The sequence below is a fragment of the Pseudorca crassidens genome, chromosome 19 (genome assembly GCF_039906515.1).
Source record: "Pseudorca crassidens isolate mPseCra1 chromosome 19, mPseCra1.hap1, whole genome shotgun sequence".
In the NCBI taxonomy this organism is placed as follows: domain Eukaryota; kingdom Metazoa; phylum Chordata; class Mammalia; order Artiodactyla; family Delphinidae; genus Pseudorca; species Pseudorca crassidens.
Window position 1 is genome coordinate 13,218,122 of NC_090314.1, and position 18,243 is coordinate 13,236,364.

Genomic DNA, 18,243 nt, shown 5'->3' on the forward strand with positions numbered 1-18,243 from the left:
CCGCTCTGCCTGCAGCCGCCCCTGCCTGCTGGTTGCAAGGGCTGGAGAGAGGGCAGCAGGGAGGTTTCCCTCGAGTATTCCCCTCACCGCCCCCAGCCCCACGCCATACCCTTAGCTCTGGCCTCACCAGTCCCTTGGAGAAGATGCCCCGGTGGGCCATCAGAGCCCAGCAGTTCCATGGGGAGGAGCAGCCGTGTTCATCTCTGATGCACACTCGCTGAAGGAAGCATGGCAGGCAGCTGGGCTGGTGTGCTGAGCCCGGCAGCCTCATCTTCCCCCAGGAGAAGCCCCCTGGCCCTCACCCGCAGCTGCATCCCCCTGTCTTCAGCAGGACCATTGCCACAGCTCCTCTGGAAGAATGCCTTATTTGGGGGGGAGGGGATCCCTCATTCGGTGGACGTTGGAGCCCTGCGGGGCACTGTCCTGTGGCCTGCAGCATGTCTAGCTAGGAGTGAAGAGACGCTAGGATTAGGCAGAAGGCCAGACCCCTGCCCCTTTCTTCCCGTCTGCCTAACCAGGCAGAAGTGGATATTGTGGGCCACCCGTTGGTCGGCTGCTAAAGCCTGAGCCTCTGAGCGCTGGGCAGTGAGTTGCAGAGCTGCTTGCCCGTACAGTCTGCCTGAACAGGCAACCCAGAGCCTCTAGACCAGGACTGAACCATGTCCGAGCAGCGCCTCTCAGGAGGGCGTGTTTCTCTTTGTAGACACGCCCGGCTTGACATCCTATCTGGCTCAGACCCAAGTCAGCCGTAGTGAGACCAGTGCCCCGGACTCTCCCTCCGGAGCTACACTGAGGCCAGGGCAGAGCTCAGTGTTATAGACCTTCGGGGTCTTTATCCACAGGATGTGAGTGATGATCAGACCCACCAGCAGGGGCGGAACTGGGTTGGAGGCAAGCCCTGCTCCTCTGAGGCGTGAGTGCTTGAACGTGGCTTTGGACTACCTTCTCCCTGGGCCTCTTTTCACACTGCGGCTTTTAATCTCTCTTCCTCGTGGTTTTGACAAACAGCACGTTGACGTATCACCTGGAAAGTTGTTGGAAGGGTGGCACTTTTGGAGAACGTATTTAGGGAGGAACTCTATCTCCCAATGTGGAACTGAGAGTAGTTGGAAGAATGGGGTGAATTAATTGTGTACATCGTGAAACACTGTGTGCCTCTTGGTAGCTGTTAAGGCTTTCCTCCTCCACTTTGATTCTCTTTTTCTTGCTCCTGGAAACTCATGAGGGGACCAGGAGGGTGCCGAGGACAGGAAGGCGCAAGGTGTCTTGGCCTCCCCCACCCCCGGCATAAGTCCCCCATCCCAGTGACCTGAGGCACGGCGGGCACAGAGCCAGAGAAGGGCGAGGTTCACTTTGGCTGGGTACTCCACCCACTTGCCCAGATTTATCCAAATCACTCAGTGGGGTTTGCACAAACCTCGAGAGTTTGCCACTCAATGGGAGAAACATACGAACACATGAACAAAATCGGGTTCTACTAAAGAGGTGGCCCAGAGATAGCCTAAAAGTGTCTGTGATTGGCCCTTGCAAGAGTGGGTTGGGCTCCACATCAACCAACTAAAAAGGCGAAATGCCTTTTAGCGCGTTTGGTCGTATTCTGTCTGTCTTTGCAGCCCTGGCCCCTAGAGGGGTGCCTGGAGGCATCTCCATCCCTGGAGTTGAACAGATGAAGACCATGTGATATGGTAGATGATGCCACAGACCTGGAATCCTCAAACTTGAGTTCAGTCTAGCAATAGCTATTTGTCTTTGGTCAAGTTAATTTGCCCTCTGTCTTCCTCAAATTCTGCATCTCCACGACGGAAATGATAATGATTTGACTTCACCAGTTTATGGGAAGATCATTCATTCATTTGATGATCTGTTGATTCATTCAGCACACTTGAGAGTGTGTGAAAGTACCTTGCAATCTCTAATATGGTCCATAAAGATTTATTCTTATTTATATGAACCCCAGCACTTTGGTTTGCTGGAGGATTCCCCCCTCCCCCCACCTCCTTTGCATTGAATGGCGTTTCAGCCTTACTGTTATGTTTTATACCTTTTTAGCAATATTTCTTATTTTGGACCTTTTAAGTTCTGAAGTTCAGAAGATCAAAAGATTTGCCTCCTCAGAGGCAGGGACCCCACCCCATTCCCATTTCCCAGACCTTGTCCCACCCCAGGGCCCCGCAGATCTGTATTTAGTGGGCCCTTTGCTCTCTTTCTGAATCTCCAAGAGCCAGAGGCGTGAGACCCTGGGATGAGGGCAGCATGGCCCTGAGCCTTGGAGGGTGGCCAGTGGGCACAGAGTTCTGGGGTCTGCCCTGTGCCCCACCCAGATGGTGGACAGAGGCACTGCCTGTGTCTAGGAGGGGCTCATAGGCTGGGAGGAGAAGTGGGCAGCGTAGCCGGGACTCAAGGCAGGACACGTCGCCCAGAGCATCCAGCCTCGCCGTCGAGTGCTGGGGAGTGGCTCTGCTCTGGGGATCAGGAAACCTTCTTGGAGGGGGTGGCATTAGAGCTGAGCCTTGGTAGCCACAAAGCCTTTCAGAGCCACAAGGTGGGGCCCACGTTGGCATCCCTGGCCGGCGGAAGAGTATGTGTAAGGGGGCATGAAGGATTGCACGCTGGCCAGTGGGGCTTCGAGTTCTGGAAGGAATACTGAAGGGAAGTTGCTGGGAGACTGAACCAGGAAGGGCCACTGAATGCCAGGCTGAGGCGCTTGAACTTGGCCGTCTGAGTCCTGGGGAGCCACTGCAGGCTATAGCATTGCTCGTTCTTGGTGTTAGAAAGATCTCTTTGTTAGGATGCTGGGAGGGGACAGCGTCTCGGAGAGGGGGTGGGGTCCAGAGGACAGGCACTGAGCCTGAGCAGGGCAGAGGCAGGGGTTGACGGTGGGAAGAGACAGGGGAGGGCTAATTCAGAGCGCTGAGCCCAGCTGGAAGCTCGCCGGTGTGGCTTTGCCGAGGTCCTGAGGCTGAGACAGCCGCCTGCCCCGACCCCAGCCGCCGGTCACGCAGGCTGGGGCTCCGAACTGCTAGAGCACGAATGCCCACCTCCTTGTCTGGGGAGCAACACGGCGGTCCCTGTCCCTTGAGCTTAGGGCAATCACCCTGCTAAGAGCGCACCGCTCTGGATCCCCAGAGGGTTGCAGCCCTCACCGCAGTGGCCGCAGTGGCCGAAATGCTTCTGGGGCAGCTGGAGTTGTTCTCCCCTCGCCTGCCTGTCCTCTCTGGCGGGGGAGGGTGAGGGGTGATGGAGTCACATGACTGAACCCCAGTGGCCACTGGTGAGGCCCAGGCCGTCTCTGACCTCTTTCTCCAGCCCCCAGGCCCGAGGGTCTGCCTCCTCTCCTCTCCCGGCTGTCGCCACCCCTCTCCTGTTCAGTCCCTTGGAAACCCCAGCCTGGAGTCATCTGCCCAACCCTCGTCCCTTCGGGCTGAGCCGCAGCTGCCACCTGGGGCCCAGATAACAACAGAGTAACAGCCAAGGGCTCAGTTGTCTAAGTCCCCAGCTGAGACCCCCAGAAGCCCCTCTGTCCCAATACTCTCCTCTCATTCCTGGGAAGAAGCTGAGGGGCTCCCTCCCCTGGGCCCTGGGCTCCTCTGGGGTGACACCTGGGCCTCTGGCAGGCCGCCAGGCAGGACAGCTGGCGTCCACCTGTCCAGCCTGAGGCTCGTGCCTCCCTGCTGCCTCCCCCCTCCCGACACGGCCGGAGCCTCGGGTAGGGGTGGGCCCCCTGCCCCCCATGGTCCCCCTGAAGCACTTTGCATGATTCCCAGACAGGCGGTGTCACATGGGAAGCATGCCTGGGGGAAGAATGGTCCAGACCTGCAGCGGAGGGGAGGGGCCCAGGAGGCTGGGACGCTGACCACATGGCAGCATCTGGGAGGTCTGACAGGGGTGGGGCGAGGGGGGGTGACACCGTGTGAGGCACCATGTCTGGGGGCTTCATCCTGGCATGTTTTCAAAAAGGTGGTGATGGAGACACGCTAACCCCCTTTCAGGATTCAATCTTGCCTCGTGTGAAGCTGGTGTGGGGAGAGAGGCGGGAAGCTTAGTGGGCGTGGGGTGGGCTCTGGGAGCAGGGAGCCGGGTCTGAATTCTGGTCCTGGTTTGTCTGGCCTCGGCCAAGGGGCTTCACCCAGCTGAGCTTTAGAGACCGGGGCTCTCAGATGGGGGTGATCAGGGCATCTGCCTCGGCGGGAGATGGGAGTAAGCGACATGGTGCAGGTGAAATACACAACCCAGTCTAGTTGGATTATTCCACGCTGCCAAGTGCTTCATAAATGGTGGCATTGAAAAAGCAAGCAATCGCTAACAGCTGTCTTAGCATGGGGGCAGCTTCAAGTAAGCCTGGGCTAGTGCGCCCACCCCAGGGAGTTGGAGGCTGAGAGGAGGTGTGGGTGGCCGATTCCCCCCACAGCTCAGCTGCTGCAGGCCCCTCCTCCAGCGTCTCCACGTTTGCCTCTTTTGCGCTGGTAAGCTGAAGGCTGTAGGTAACGGAAGGCTTACTCCCTGATTCGATCCCAGGACAACGCGTACTTACCCCCATTTAACATGAGGAGCCTGAGGCTCTGCCCTGTGCGGTGACTTGATCAAGGTGGATTTGCTCTAATGGAGGGCCTCCCGGCCTTGGGGTACAGCAGGCACAGCTGACGGGCAGCGGCTACATACGCGCCCCAGGCGCTGGCCGCTCCTGCTGTGCAGCTGCCCTGTGGCTTGGCTGTGAGCCCTTGTGCAGATGCTGCAGTAGCCCAGCCCCCCACCCCCACCCCAGGCCTCTTTCAGGTTCAGTCACTCAACAAACACTTTTACGGGCACTGCCCTGCCGGATGTGTGCTAGGATCTGGGGATGTGGCGAGAATGTGAGATCGGGTGTCATCTGTGCCCTGGGGGAGAGGTGAGCGTGGCAGAGAGTGGGGGACGACTGACAAACGTAGTATCAGTGGGAAGTGGGCTGGAAGTCTGGGCAGGGGGACGGGTTCCTGTTGTGGCAGGTGTTCTGGGCTGGGAATCGGCTTCGCGACGTTGCAAGTTCAGAGCGGCAGCCTGCCTTATAGGAGGCCAGGGTCGTAGAGCGCTGGCGTGAAAGTAGCTGCCCCCGGCCCCCACATCCAGTGCCCACCTCCCCAGACCAGGGGAGGCCCCTCTGGGAAGGGGTGGCTCTAGAGAGGACTTGGTTGGGGGGGGGGCTTGGGGAACCCGGGTGTGATCGCCCTGACAGTGCCGCATCCCACTGTGCCCTTTGCAGGGTGCTCCCAGAGCCTGTATACAAATGTGTATGGAGTTCTGGCCGGGTCTTGGCTTCAAAATTCTGAACAGCTGATCCATTGCCCACCTTGTGGCTCCAACTCATCAGAACCTTTCTCCCCACAGCAGGCGTCCTCTCTCCCCTTATATTTTAGTTCTATAGGATTTTTCACTGATAGAATCCCAATCTTGTAACCAGAAGCCTTTTGCAAGCAGATCCGGAAACCTCTCTTCGTAGCATGACGCAGGAAGGATAACATAAAGCTCAGGCACCCTTATTAATTTCCATGTATCTGTAAGACCTGAACTGGTGAAGCGGCGTCCTCTGCGCTTCCGTATTACTCCATCTCCCGTGTTTCCAGTGAGGTTCCCGCAGCTCTGAATAACCGGAATTTGAGATTTCATTGCCCTGACACCCACAGGAGGAGGTTTCTGATATCATGATTCGCCTATTAACGTAGCTTCTCATTCATTTTTAAAAAATGTATTCAGAAACAGAGATGGCTGAGCATCTATGCTGCTGGGGCTCGTGCTGGGGGCCAGGGTTACTAAAATGCATAGGGCAGGACCTCTAGGCTTGAGTCAGTCAGAGTCCTGCAGGGATGATTGACAAGTATGGGGACAATTAAAATTATCTCGGGGTGGTGAATGCTGGGATGGGGGTCAGCATGGGCTGTGGGAAGACAGAGAAATCTACACCAGTGGGTAGGTGGTAGTCAGGGAGAGCTTCTTGGAGGAGGTGGCACCTGGGCTGATTCTCGGAAGATACACAAGGATTCACCAGGCAAAGAGGGAGAAAAAGACATCAAATGCATTGTGTATAAAGGCACCAGGGCAGATGTGCTGTGTGGTCGCTCTGCTGGACTCTGTGTGTGTGTGTGGTGTGTGTGTGTGTGTGTGTGTGTGTGTGTGTGTGTGTGTACACGCACATGTGCACACGTCATGGGGAAGCAGAAGGAAAGGGCCTGGCGAGAGGTGAGCTGGTTGGGCTGGATCAGGAAGGGGGCCTTGTGTGTCACGCTAAGGAGCTTGGAGTTCAGCCCAAGGCCATGGGGAGCTACTGAAAAGGGTTTTAAGCAGGGGAGTGCCATGATCAGATTTGTGTGTTAGTGGCATCACCCTGGCGGCCTTGCAGAGGATGGATTGGAGGGGCCAAAGCTAGAGGCAGGGAGATCAGTCAGGACTTCTTGGCATTTTCCCTGCAGTTCTACAAATCTGACGAGGCTGGCTGGGGTGGGCCTGGCACACACCAGCTTAGAGAGAAAATAAAAGCTCTGGAGACCCGTCTGGAAGGGCTCCCAGACTCAGGGTTTAATTCCACCTTCATTTGCTGATTCCCTAGCCTGCCACCCCTGCCCCAGCCTGAAGGACCCACCGGACCCCCATATTCCCAGATCCTGCCCTCCCCAGAAGCCTTAGAACCTGGCAGCTCTCAGCATTGAATCAAAAAGGGTCATGCTGGTCTGGGCCCCTCCCGGGACCCTGGAGTGCCAGGCCGCAAGAGCCCAAACATTGTCTTTCCTCTCACACCCAGCCGCCGTCCGTAGGGCACAGAGCAGCCATTGAGGGGCCGTGGGGCCCTGGCGGAGGTACCGGGCCCTGTTACAGGCAGCGGCTTAGTCACGCTCCTAGGAGTCTTTCTCCCCGGGACAAGCCTGTCCTTGTGTTAAGGGCCGTCCTCACCCAGCAGCCCGGCTCACAGCAGCTGCGGGACCCTCTGCAAACCCGTGACAGTGCACTTCAGAGGCGCCGCCAAAGGAAACCAAAGCCCAGCGTGAGAGCTGAGTCCTGGGGAGCAGAGGGGCACCCCGGACGGCTGCTCTGAGAGCCCTCCCCCCTTCACCTCATCAGGTGTCCAGCCCCGTTGGCAGGTGCATGGCCTGGGGCACTCTCCTGCTCTGGCCTCCTGCCTTTAGGAGACTATGCAAGCCCACTCTCTCCCCGTGTGCCCTCTCCTGTGTTAAAACCGACCCACGTCTGCAGAAGCATTTCCAAAAGACAGTTTGCAGCCCCAAGGCACCCGGGGAGTCAGCACGCATGTATTGAGCTCCTGCTGTATACTCATGCCTTGGGCTGGGTGCACACGTAGGTGGTGGGGTCTCATTATAGGCTGGGCCACGTGTCAGTTCAGAGTCCAGGCTCTGAATACAGGCTGTTCCAAACCTCGGCCCCTCTGCTTACCAGCTGTGTGACTTTGGGAACGTTACGTTGCCTCCTTTTGCCCCAGTTTCCTCATCTGTAAAATGCGGATAGTACTGTACAGTATCTACCTCGCTGGGTTGGTGTGAGGATTAAATGAGATGATACATAAAGCGTTTAGGTCAGGGCCTGGCATGAAGTAACGATTCAGTACAAAGACACTGCTGTGGGGTTTTGGGGTTTTTTTTTTTTTTTTTTTTTGATGGGAGTGGAAGGTGTTTATTTGTTTCTTTTTTTCTCCCCCGACTCCCCTCCCATCCAGGCTGCCACATAACATTGAACAGAGTTCCCTGTGCTGTTCAGTAGACCCTTGTTGGTTATCCTTTGTAAACATACTCTGCTACTGTTTTTCCTCCTTACCGCTATCGTTATTGGATCTTCCTGCCGCTCCGGGATAGAGTGTTAGCCCCCTTTTACAGGTGAGGAAGCTGAGGCCCAGTGAGGTGAAGTAACCCACCTGATGTCACACAGTCATGCAGTGGCAGAGCTGGGACTGGAATCCAGCTCTCTGTCATGTGCTCTTGCAACACGGCAGTTCCCTTTGGTAAACAGAGCCCCGGAGTGCAGGGTGCCTGACCCTGGGGCAGTGGGAGAAGTGGACCCTCCTATTGCATCTAAGTGCCCTTTCTCTTCTTTTCCAGATTTATAAGCTGGAAATGAGGGTCGCTAGAGCCCAGGGATGGCAGAGTTTGTGACACTTGGGCAGAAGCTGCAGCTGCAGGGTCCGGGCCGGAGTTAAGTGATGGTGTCACGTGAGCACCTGCTGAAAACCAGGCGGGAGGAACAGTAACCCCAGGAGAGCACAGGCTGCTGCCGGGATGCAGGGATGACGCCTCCGCAGGCCCCAGCCTCCCTCCCGCCTGGGTGCTAGGAGCCGTCCCTGGGCTCCAGCCGGGAGCCCTGCCGCCCAGGGGCATGGCCAAACCTTTCTTCCGACTCCAGAAGTTTCTCCGCCGGACGCAGTTCCTGCTCTTCTTCCTCACAGCCGCCTACCTGATGACCGGCAGCCTGCTGCTGCTGCAGCGGGCCCGCGTGGGCCTCCCGCCGGGCCCCCGGGCCCCCGGCCCCCTGCAGGCCCTGCCAGTGGCCGCCGTGGCGCTGGGCGTGGGCCTGCTGGACAGCCGAGCCCTGCACGACCCCCGGGTCAGCCCAGAGCTGCTGCTCGGCGTGGACGTGCTGCGGGGCCCCCTGGCCCGGCCCCGGCCCGGCCCCCGCTGGCTCCGCAGCCGCAACTCCGAGCTGCGCCAGCTGCGGCGCCGCTGGTTCCACCACTTCAAGGGGGACCCCCAGGGGCCGTCCGCCCTGGGCCCCGAGGCCCCCAGGCCAGCCGCCAGCAGCCAAGGTAGGTCCTCAGCCCCGGGTCTCCTTGCCTGTATGGGAGCTACTCCCAGGGGCCCCATTCGGGGGCACAGGACTGGGGTCCCCTCTCCCTGGCCCTGGCGGCAGCCCGAGAAGTAGGCGCCGAGAGCCCAGGGCCTTCCCACACCGCCCCTCCCCCGGCTCCGAGGCAGACAGGAGGGGCCTGGGAGGGGAAGCCCTCTGGAGTTTTGCTCGCTCCCCAGCTGGGCTCGCACGTGGCTGGAGGTTGAGATGTGTGAGCATCTTGGAGCTGAGACAGACCTCGACTTGAATCCTGGCTCAGCTCCAAGTTTATTGGGTGACCACGTCTCTTAATTTCTATGGGCTCCTCGGAAATGGAGGTTGAGATACCTGCCCCAGGGTTATGGTGAGGATTAAATGTGATCATATAGAGCAGCGGTGTGCAAAGCAGGGTCCCAGACCAGCAGCCTCAGCATCACCTGGGAGCTTGTTGCAAGTGCAGATTCTCAGACCTACCAAGTCCCAGACTCTGGGGCGGGGGCCGGCAGTCTGGAGCAGCAGGGTCTCCAGGTGGCCCTCGTGCACGCAAAAGCTGAGGGCCGCTGGGCTAGGCGTCCTGACGTATTCGCTGGCACTCAGGAACTGGCAGCTCTTATTATTTAAACTCCCCCAAGGTCATTCTCTTAGTCTGGGTTCCCCGGAAGCAAACCCTGAAATCGGGATTTAAATGGACTTGGTTAATTTGGGATGTGATCCAAGGAACACTGGTAGGGGAGTGGGAAGTGAGGCAGGGAAGAGAAGGTGGTCAGTAAAGGGTACGTTATGGAGCAAGTGGGGGCTTGGAGCGAGGCTAGAACATGCATCTTAGGGTGCAGCCTGGAGGCAGCAAGGCCGCGGGGACACGGGCGGGACGCTGATCAGACCGCCAGAGTCATGCAGCTGGGACTCCATCATGGGATCAGCCTGGTTCCAGGTCGGGACTCTTTACACCAAGTTATCCAGACTGTGCAGGGCCCAGTTAACTGAGCCTGTGTGACGTGAGCACCCACGGAGTGTCACAGCTATTGTTGGGTGGGGACTGATCTCAGTCAGTGTCCCAGCATCCCTGTCACCACCCCATTTGGTCCTGTACCACAAATCACAGGAGAACTGCTATCCTGAGTATAAGAAGTGGAGTTGGAGCTTAGAGTCCTCAGTGGCAGGATATAGAAGAAGATGAGGCAAGAGCCTTAGAGGATGAGTCTGGTGGCCCAGTACAGTGAAGACTGGAGGACTCTGCCTTCTACAAGAAAGAAACTTCCATGGAATGAAGTTTCATCTGAAATCCTCTAGGTCATAGCCCTTGCGTGGGATTCCTCAGCAAGGCTTCCATGTAAGAATGAGGGAGAATTGAGGAACTGGTTCTGTAGCTCATTTCATATAGATACAATTTCTGTAAACTCTGCCCAACACATCTAGAAGCTGGGTCTCTATGCAGGCTATACCAGTGTAACTCCTTTAGACTAAAGTGTAAGTGACTAAACAAAGTTGCCATGGATTTCTTGGAAAGAAGGCATGGAAAGAGCACAAGTTTTGAAAACAGACCTGGGTTTCTCTCTTGGTATTGCCAGTTATTGGCTCTATGACCTGGGGCAAATTAGCCATGATTCCTCTTTTTATTTCTCTCAGTCCACACTTACTGAGGACCTACGTATGAGTCTCCACGTGTGCTATTCACTGTGCACTTGAGGAGCTCAGTCTGGTGGTGGAATCAGATGTGCACCCAAATGATTACCCCACAGTGTGACTGAGGCATCATAGAGGCACGTGCCAAGGGCTTGGGGCTCATTAGACAGAAGTGACAAGTTTTTTGTAACCTGGCTTCAGGGTGACTGGGCAGCAGAGGAGAGGACTCAGGGTGACCTGGTTATAGCCCTGTGTATAGAATACGTATATCCAGGAGAACCAGTGGGTACCCCTTAAGTCATCATTTAGAGAGGCGATGGAAGAGGCTGCCGTGAACGCTGAGGAGATCGTGGTGAGATGCAAACAGGACCGATCGTCACCCGTTATACACCACCAGTTTCTGCCCTGAGCCCCTGAGTGCCCTCCACACTCTGATGCTCTGGCTGACCCTCCCTGGTGACCCCCAAACCTAGCAAGTGAAGGGTTAGTGCCTGGTACAGCGGGAACTGTCAGGTTCTGGTGTTGAATGGTGATAATTCTGACAGGTTGGTGCCCCGCCCCAATAGGTTATTCAGTATTTTGAATATCCCCCAGGATTGGAGGAAGAATTCGCCCTCTGGGAAAGGCTGTGGTATCCTGGCTGGAGATCTTCAGAGAAAGTGGGGAGAGGCAGGCACTGGCCTGAGGATCCTCTGGGAGCCCCCTTCCCTTCTTGGGGCTCTGTGGGCCCCGCACAGCCAGGGGGGCCTCCCTGGTGGAGGCTAGCTTGCAGGCCAGCCCTCGGGACAGCTGCTGGGGTTGCAGACAAAGAGAGCGTCTCTTTGCGGCCCAGGCAGCCTGCCATCCCCCTGTAAGGGGATCCGGCAGGCAAGCCTTGGAAGCTGCAGGAGGTCCCATCAATCACTGAGCATTTCATTATACCTTGGACAACATCCATAATGGAATAAAATGTCAGTAAGTTTACTAGGGGAAAAATAGTAACTTCTCCATAGCCAGTTTGTTTTTTATTGATAGTAATTTGCAAAGACATTGCAATATCTCCAAAGCCATCGTTAATAGCCTCACGGCATGTCCATTTTGATGTGCAAATGAGCAGATGCGGAGTCACAGACAATAATATATCGCCTCCGTTTCAGCCGAAAGTAATAAATCCGTCTCAGAATGTGTCCCAGTGCATCCCTGGGAAGTCCTTTCTTTTTGCACATTCTCTCTTTCTAACTCTGTCAGGGAGTTAGAAAAGCCATTCATTATTTTTCCAAGAGAAGGGGCTCCTCTCCTCCTCACAAGCAGAGGGGGAGGCGCCTGCGTCTCAGGCCTTTGCTACAAACTGAGATGGGACCAGCGGGGCATGGGCGTCCCCTCCAGACCGGTCAGTTCCACCCGATGGCCAGCTGGTAGCTGGTTAGCCTCTTCTTGTTTTTGAAGAACCCAAGCCTGACTGCTCAAAACCATTTCTTTCTCTCTTATTAATGTGTTCCGCTAATATTTACGGAGCCGGGACTTCCCTGGTGGCGCAGTGGTTAAGAATCCGCCTGCTAATGCAGGGGACACGGGTTCGAGCCCTGGTCCGGGAAGATCCCACATGCCGCGGAGCAACTATGTCCGTGAGCCACAACTACTGAGCCTGTGCTCTAGAGCCCGGGAGCCACAGCTACTGAAGCCCACATGCCTAGAGCCTGTGCTCTGCAGCAAGAGAAGCCACCGCAATAAGAAGCCCGTGCACCGCAATGAAGAGTAGCCCCCGCTCACCTCAACTAGAGAAAGCCCGCGTGCAGCAACAAAGACCCAACACAGCCAAAAATAAATAAATTAAAAAAAAAATTTACGGAGCCATTGTCACACTCGGCCCCCAGGTTAGAGTGTAGGATCAGAATAGTTATAGCTGTTACTTATCTGAGCATCTGTGACGTGCCTAGATGTACATCTGTTATTTCATTTAATGTAATCTTTGTACAGCCTTATGATGTCAGCGGTGCTGTCACCGTTTTAATGACGAAGGATTTTGCATTTCAGGGAAGTATAGTCATGTAAAAATATTTATTGTTAATAATGACATATAAACAATAAAAGCAGTCACCGCTGAGCCCGTACTACATGCCACGCCTGCGTTAGATACCTTCTGTGTTATCTCGTGGAATTCTCACAACCACCCCATGAATTCCAGGAGACCATATCCCCATTTTACAGATGGGAAAGTGGAGGCTCAGGAAGGGGAAGCTGCACATGCCAGATCACGCAGTCAGATAGTAGTGGAACCTGGATTTGAATCTAAGGCAGCCCATTCCCTAGGGCTGTTTCCCCACTCTCCCCACAAAATGTGTATGCGCCGGTTTCAGCCTTCAGGGGTCTTGAGCCCAGGCACCTTTAGAACCTTCTGGTTAATTTCCCATCAACGGTGATAAATGTTTAGCAACCCCTGAGCTTGTTTTGGACGTTTACTTGAAAGCTATAATAGAATTTCTTCTTTGCTGAGCAACACACATCAGAAATTTCTTAAATGCTAGTTTTTTTTTTTTTTTTTAACTAAGTAGGCAGGCTAAGGAGAGCGATTGATTCTCACTGACCTGGGTGAGAGCTTTCTGGTCTTGGTAGTCCTGAGATTTATATAAAGAGAGAGAAGCTTGTGGGGACTGGGTGTCTGGGGTCCCGAGTAGAGGAGTGGAGCCTGTGTCCATGGACAGACACTGGGTGTGGCCACGTGTGTGCCGCTGGGCATCCGCAATGAAGGTGACCTCAAGAGGTTCATAGCCTGGAAGCGGGGGGAGACCCTTTGGCAGACACTGAGAAGGTGACTGTTGCTGTCTCCTCAGCCCCAGGTCCTCTAACCTGAGGTCTCTGGGTCTTCAACCATTCCTGGCATGGCGGAGAGTCCCATCTTCCCCCATCTTGGTCATCTTCCTCTTGCCTTACCTTTCTTAACCTGGGGCCCTGGGAATCGCACATTGGTGCAGCCAATGGGACCAGCCCCTCCTTGCATCTGGGCTCTCTGCTCCCCCTCTCGCACCCTTGCAGGATGTCAGTGTGGGTTTTAGGAGCTCTGACCCACTGTTGGCATCGTGCCTGACCCTGTGTGGTGAGTCACCAGCTAAGGGGAAGGTGTGGTCCCTGCCCTCAATGAGCCTTAAGTCATGGTACAGAGACAGGATACACAGGTGTACACGATTTTTAACAACAACAGTTAACGATAAGGATTTGGGTGACAGCAAGGTTTTCAGACACTCAATTCAGAGAAAGGAGAGGCCGTAGTGGGCTGGAGTGGTCAGGGCTGTAAGTTGTCAAGGACAGGTAGGAAGTAAAGTGTGGACATGCGGGAGGGAGCAGGGACATGTCCAAATGTGGCAAGAGGGATGAGCTTGGGTGGGGTGGTGGGTTGCATTTATGCATTTGAAATTTGAGGAAACTGAGGCACAGAATGTTGAAGTGATTTAGTCAAGGTCAGAGATGGATTTAAGTGTGCTGTTCACACCCGGGAAAATCACTCCCTGATTTGGGCCCCAGGAATGAAGGCTGGCAGACCCACTCGTCCAAACCACTCAGCAGGCGGCCCTGAGCTGCTGCTCTGGGCCAGGTTCTTGGCAGCAGCAAAAGCCAGTCTGGCCTGAACAGGGAGCTCCTGGACTGGTGGATGAGATCGCTACTCCTCCCCGCAAAGCCGTCTGGGAGCTGGCAGGCTGTTGGGAGGCCTTGGGTGTGCGGCTTCCCAGAGACAGCCTAATTTCCGGAGGCTGCAGCGTACCGCTCAGGCGCCACCCGAGACATCCTGGAACTGAGTGTAGGCGTTGCCCTGGAGACGAGAAGCATCTTTATCACGGGTGCCTGGTCCAGATCTGGGCTCAGCTATTGAGGGTGTGCATTCACAGCTCGGACTACGTGATGGCGCGTTTGCAAACTCCCAATGCACAGTTCCTTCAGTGTGCTGCGATGCACATGACATTTACACACCTGACACACCTGCTTAGTGCTCGAGTTCTCCAGGCTTTGCTGTGCATTTCTGGGAGGCAGCTCCCTCTCTTGAGGTGACAGGTCAGGGCTGTTTCCCATTGACATGTGCACGGTTGGGTCAACACTGTCGCTGCTTTGTGGAGTCTTGTCCCCTAGTGTCCCTTTGCAGGAATGTGCCACAGATGCCCTCACTGGGGAGGGCTCAGCTGTCCCTTGGTCCTAATGATTCCCACACAGGGCAGCTCTCTTACATGTTAACAGGTGTGTAAGCAGCATCTGCTTACACACCTGCAGGGATGGGGGCTTACTTCCTCCTGGGGTGGCAGATTTTCTTCTTGATATAACTCTCCCTGTTTGCAAGATCTTTATGTTAGCTAAGATCAGACTTTCCATAACTCATTTCTTCCCTCTGGATCACGAGGAGGTGACAGGACCTGCCTATCGAGACATTTTTGGAGGCAGAGAGGCCTTTTGCAGCCTAGGAAGGGTAGGGATGGAGAGGAGAGGGGTCCAGGGGAAGAAATTAAACGAGCCAGACTCAGTGGGTGAGGGTCAGTGGAAGAAAGTTGTATTCTGTCTGATGCCAGGCTCCTGGCAGGGTGTCTGGAGGGACAGTGGGCCATTAACTAGGAAAAGGGGGAGGACGAGAACAATGTGGAAGTGTCCAGAGGCGCTTCAGGGAGGGTTGGACCACAGCCGCATCCCCTGGGCTTCTCTGAGAAGAGCCTTAGCCAGGAAGGGCAATGCCAAGGGTGGAGCCAGGTAATCTCCCCTCTATCCGGGGCCTCTGAGTCTCTGCTGTTCTTTCCCGCCTGCAGGCACATACATGGGATGCTTCAGTGATGACGGCCAGGAGAGAACTCTGAAGGGGGCTGTGTTTTTTGACTTGAGAAAGATGACCGTCTCCCACTGCCAGAATGCGTGCGCTGAGCGGTAAGTGTGGGACCCTGACCATCAGCTCCACTGGAAATAAGGTCCAGAAAGTGGAAGTGGTGTCCCTGAGGAGATGCGTCGGCTTCCAGTCGGCTGTCATAGTGTAAGCAGAGCTCGACTGATCAGATCCCAGTTGTCCGGAACAAAGAAAGTTTACTGACGGGACGGCAGGGGGTTATGGAAAGAGCTCTGGGCTCAGTGTCAGGAGACCCGGGGTTCACTTCCTGCAATGCCAGGACTCACCCTTAGCCTGGCCCCAGACCCAGCTGCCATTCCTGGAACCAGACCTCAGTGCCCTGGGCCAAGGTCAGGACTCACCCCAGGCCCCGCTCTGCCTGCAGGTCCTACGTCTATGCCGGTTTGGAGGCCGGGGCCGAATGCTACTGTGGAAACCGGCTCCCAGCAATGAGCATGGGGCCAGAGGAGTGTAACCATGAATGCAAAGGGGAGAAGAGCTCCGTGTGCGGGGGTGTGGGCCGTCTCTCCGTGTACCGCGTGGAGCAGCTGCAGCCCGGCTCCAGGAAGCGTGAGTGTGCCAGTCTGTCCCTGAGTTCCGTCCGTCCCCTGCTCTGCCACCACCCCCGCATCTGCAGCCCCTCATCCAAACCACATGGGACCGAACCTGTGCTCCGCCTTCCTCACCACCTTCCCCAGACAGGCTCGCGGCAGGGGTGTGGGGTTAGCCTAAGTTCGCTCGAGTTCATGACCGAGGCACATCTTTCCTTATCCTCTACAGGAGAGAGAAACTGATCAGGAGGCCCAGGGCCTAGGTCTAGGTGTGTCTCAGACATGCTGTGTGGCCTCAGGCAGTTTGCTTCCCCTCTCTGGTTTCCAGTCTAGTTTGTGAAGTGCAGAGGCAGACTTTGATTTCTAGCAATGGGGCAGACCAGGTAGTCTGAATGTTTCCTAGCTATGAAACACCTAGAAATGCTGGGTAAAATTGTCTTAAATGCACAGCTGAACTAACAAGAAAGTAAGGAAGTCCCTGGCTCCAGGAAAGAAGTGGGAAGTAGGAGTCACAGTGGTGAGATGAAGGTAATCAAGGACGCTGTGCAGCTCTGGGTCTCCGCCAGCGGAAGTTGCTCGTCTTGGTGATCACACGGCTTAGGTTTTCATGTCCACAGAGGACAGAAAAGGAGGCTTTGAGCCTGTCAGGGTAGGGAGTTGGATTGAAACTTCTGTATAAAGTTGGATCCAATTTCACTGAAGTATAAATCAGTGAAATTTTACATTAAAAAAAAAAAAACCTGCCAGAAATAGAAAAACTTGTCTGTTTTGACCTGAGCTTTGGGTGAAAAACAATTTTCCTAAGAATTTATAACCTAAGAGTTTATAATTGCAGGCCTGCGTTTGTCTGCGTTTTAAGGTTCAGATTTGTGCCATCTGCCTGGTCCTGAAAGCTCCAACATGAAGTTTGGCTCTGGGCCATCTGGAGGTACCAACAGAGGCACGTGCAAAATTCTCTCTTGGGAGCTCTGCCACCAACCCAGGTGTAAAGGGTTCCCGTCGCTGAATTCCCACTGAAGATGAGTTTACAATTCAAAATTATAGAACTCAGGGGAAATAATCGACCACGAGGGAGAGTAAACTGGTGCATCAAACAGCAAGACTGAACCTCCCGGAATTTCACCTGAAAGTGCAGAGATGTCATCTCAACAGAGATGATCACTGAGGGGGCCCAGCTAGGTGTTGGTGAAACTCGAATTTGTCCTCATTGCAAGATGAGCTGCAGATCCACTTGCTGTAATTATAAAAGGCCCTTCTATAAATTAATATGGCTGTGTACATTTGCACATTTGGGGGGCCGTCCTCTTCCTGACGGGGAGGGGCCAGGCTGGGAAACAGTCAGAGCATGGGAGACCTCCCCCCACCGCTGGCGAGTGTGAGACTGCAGGTGATGGAAGCACAGCCCAGCATCCAGGAGCATCAACTCATGAACTCAGCCACCTCTGGCCATGGACCAGGGCTCCGGGAGAGCTGATGGATTAGTTCGAGAACTGGACAGAGCTCAGAGAAAGGGGTCAGGTCAGACGCGAAGACTGCAGAGGGGTTTCTGGGAGAGCTTTCCGAGTGACGAAGGAGGTTGCTAAGCAGTCCAGAAGCCCAGCTCAGAGGAGCATGGGTGAGCTGCAAAGCCAACACTGGCTGCCATCTCTGGGGTCGGAGTGATGGGGAGAGTGGCTCAGTGCTCAGACCCGGCCAGCTAGGCTATTCCAGTGCTTTCTATATTCAGACAGGATTGTCGGGGAACCAGGGCTCCGGATGGGGGAATGGGGACGGGGTGGAGACCCTGACAGTGCACTCTATGGATTCACCAATGAGCCATTAACTTAACAGATACTCATTGACACCTACTCTGTGGCAGGCCCTGTCCTGGCTCAGCAGTTTGCCATGGTACATGGATGTATCAAGTCCCGCCCTGTCATCTGGGCATCCACATGGGCTTCCTGAGGACCAAACTGCTCCAGGAGGGCTTCTTGGACCTTTGATTTTCCTGGGTTCAAACAACATTAGCCCCCCTGACTCCTCAGCCCTGCCCGCCAGGAGGATCAGGTCTGTACGTGGGCTCTGGGCTGCCCTGGCAGCTTGTCCTGCTGCTCAGCCACTGACCCTCAGAGATCAGTACTTGGCTCTAGGTTGCCCACTGGTTAAGGGTCAGATGGTCCAGTCATTCGAGCCAGCCTCAGATCTCAAGCTGGCTAGACTTGTTGTCACAGTTAACGTTGAAACGGTGGGACAGCCACCCCTTCCGGCAGGCTGGGGAGCCTGCACGGCTGGCCTTTGCCGGCCTGCTCCCCTCTCAAGGGCGTGAACCGACAGGATCTCTGTCAAGAGGTGACCAGGTGACCGGCCATCTGAAATTTCAGCTTCTCACTGGCAAGGAGCTCTCACAGGAGTAAGAGCCGTGAAGGTGCCCCCCGGGTTGGGATCAGGGGGAGGTGCAGAGCA

The 18,243-nt window shown here is 55.4% G+C and overlaps 1 protein-coding gene across 3 annotated transcripts in view; it reads left to right on the forward strand.

Annotated features, from left to right (window-relative positions):
- WSCD1 (WSC domain containing 1) overlaps nucleotides 1–18,243 on the forward strand; it is a 45,536-nt gene that overhangs the window by 2,538 nt on the left and 24,755 nt on the right. For 2 of the 3 annotated variants that reach the window (XM_067716396.1, XM_067716395.1), the window contains exons 2-4: nucleotides 8,076–8,776; nucleotides 15,180–15,294; nucleotides 15,636–15,820. In XM_067716396.1, coding sequence (XP_067572497.1) covers nucleotides 8,350–8,776; nucleotides 15,180–15,294; nucleotides 15,636–15,820 — 727 coding nt within the window. In that variant the 5' untranslated portion in view covers nucleotides 8,076–8,349. Of the gene's footprint in view, nucleotides 1–6,793; nucleotides 7,087–8,075; nucleotides 8,777–15,179; nucleotides 15,295–15,635; nucleotides 15,821–18,243 lie in introns of those variants that run through there. The other variant, XM_067716397.1, reaches the window with a different exon arrangement.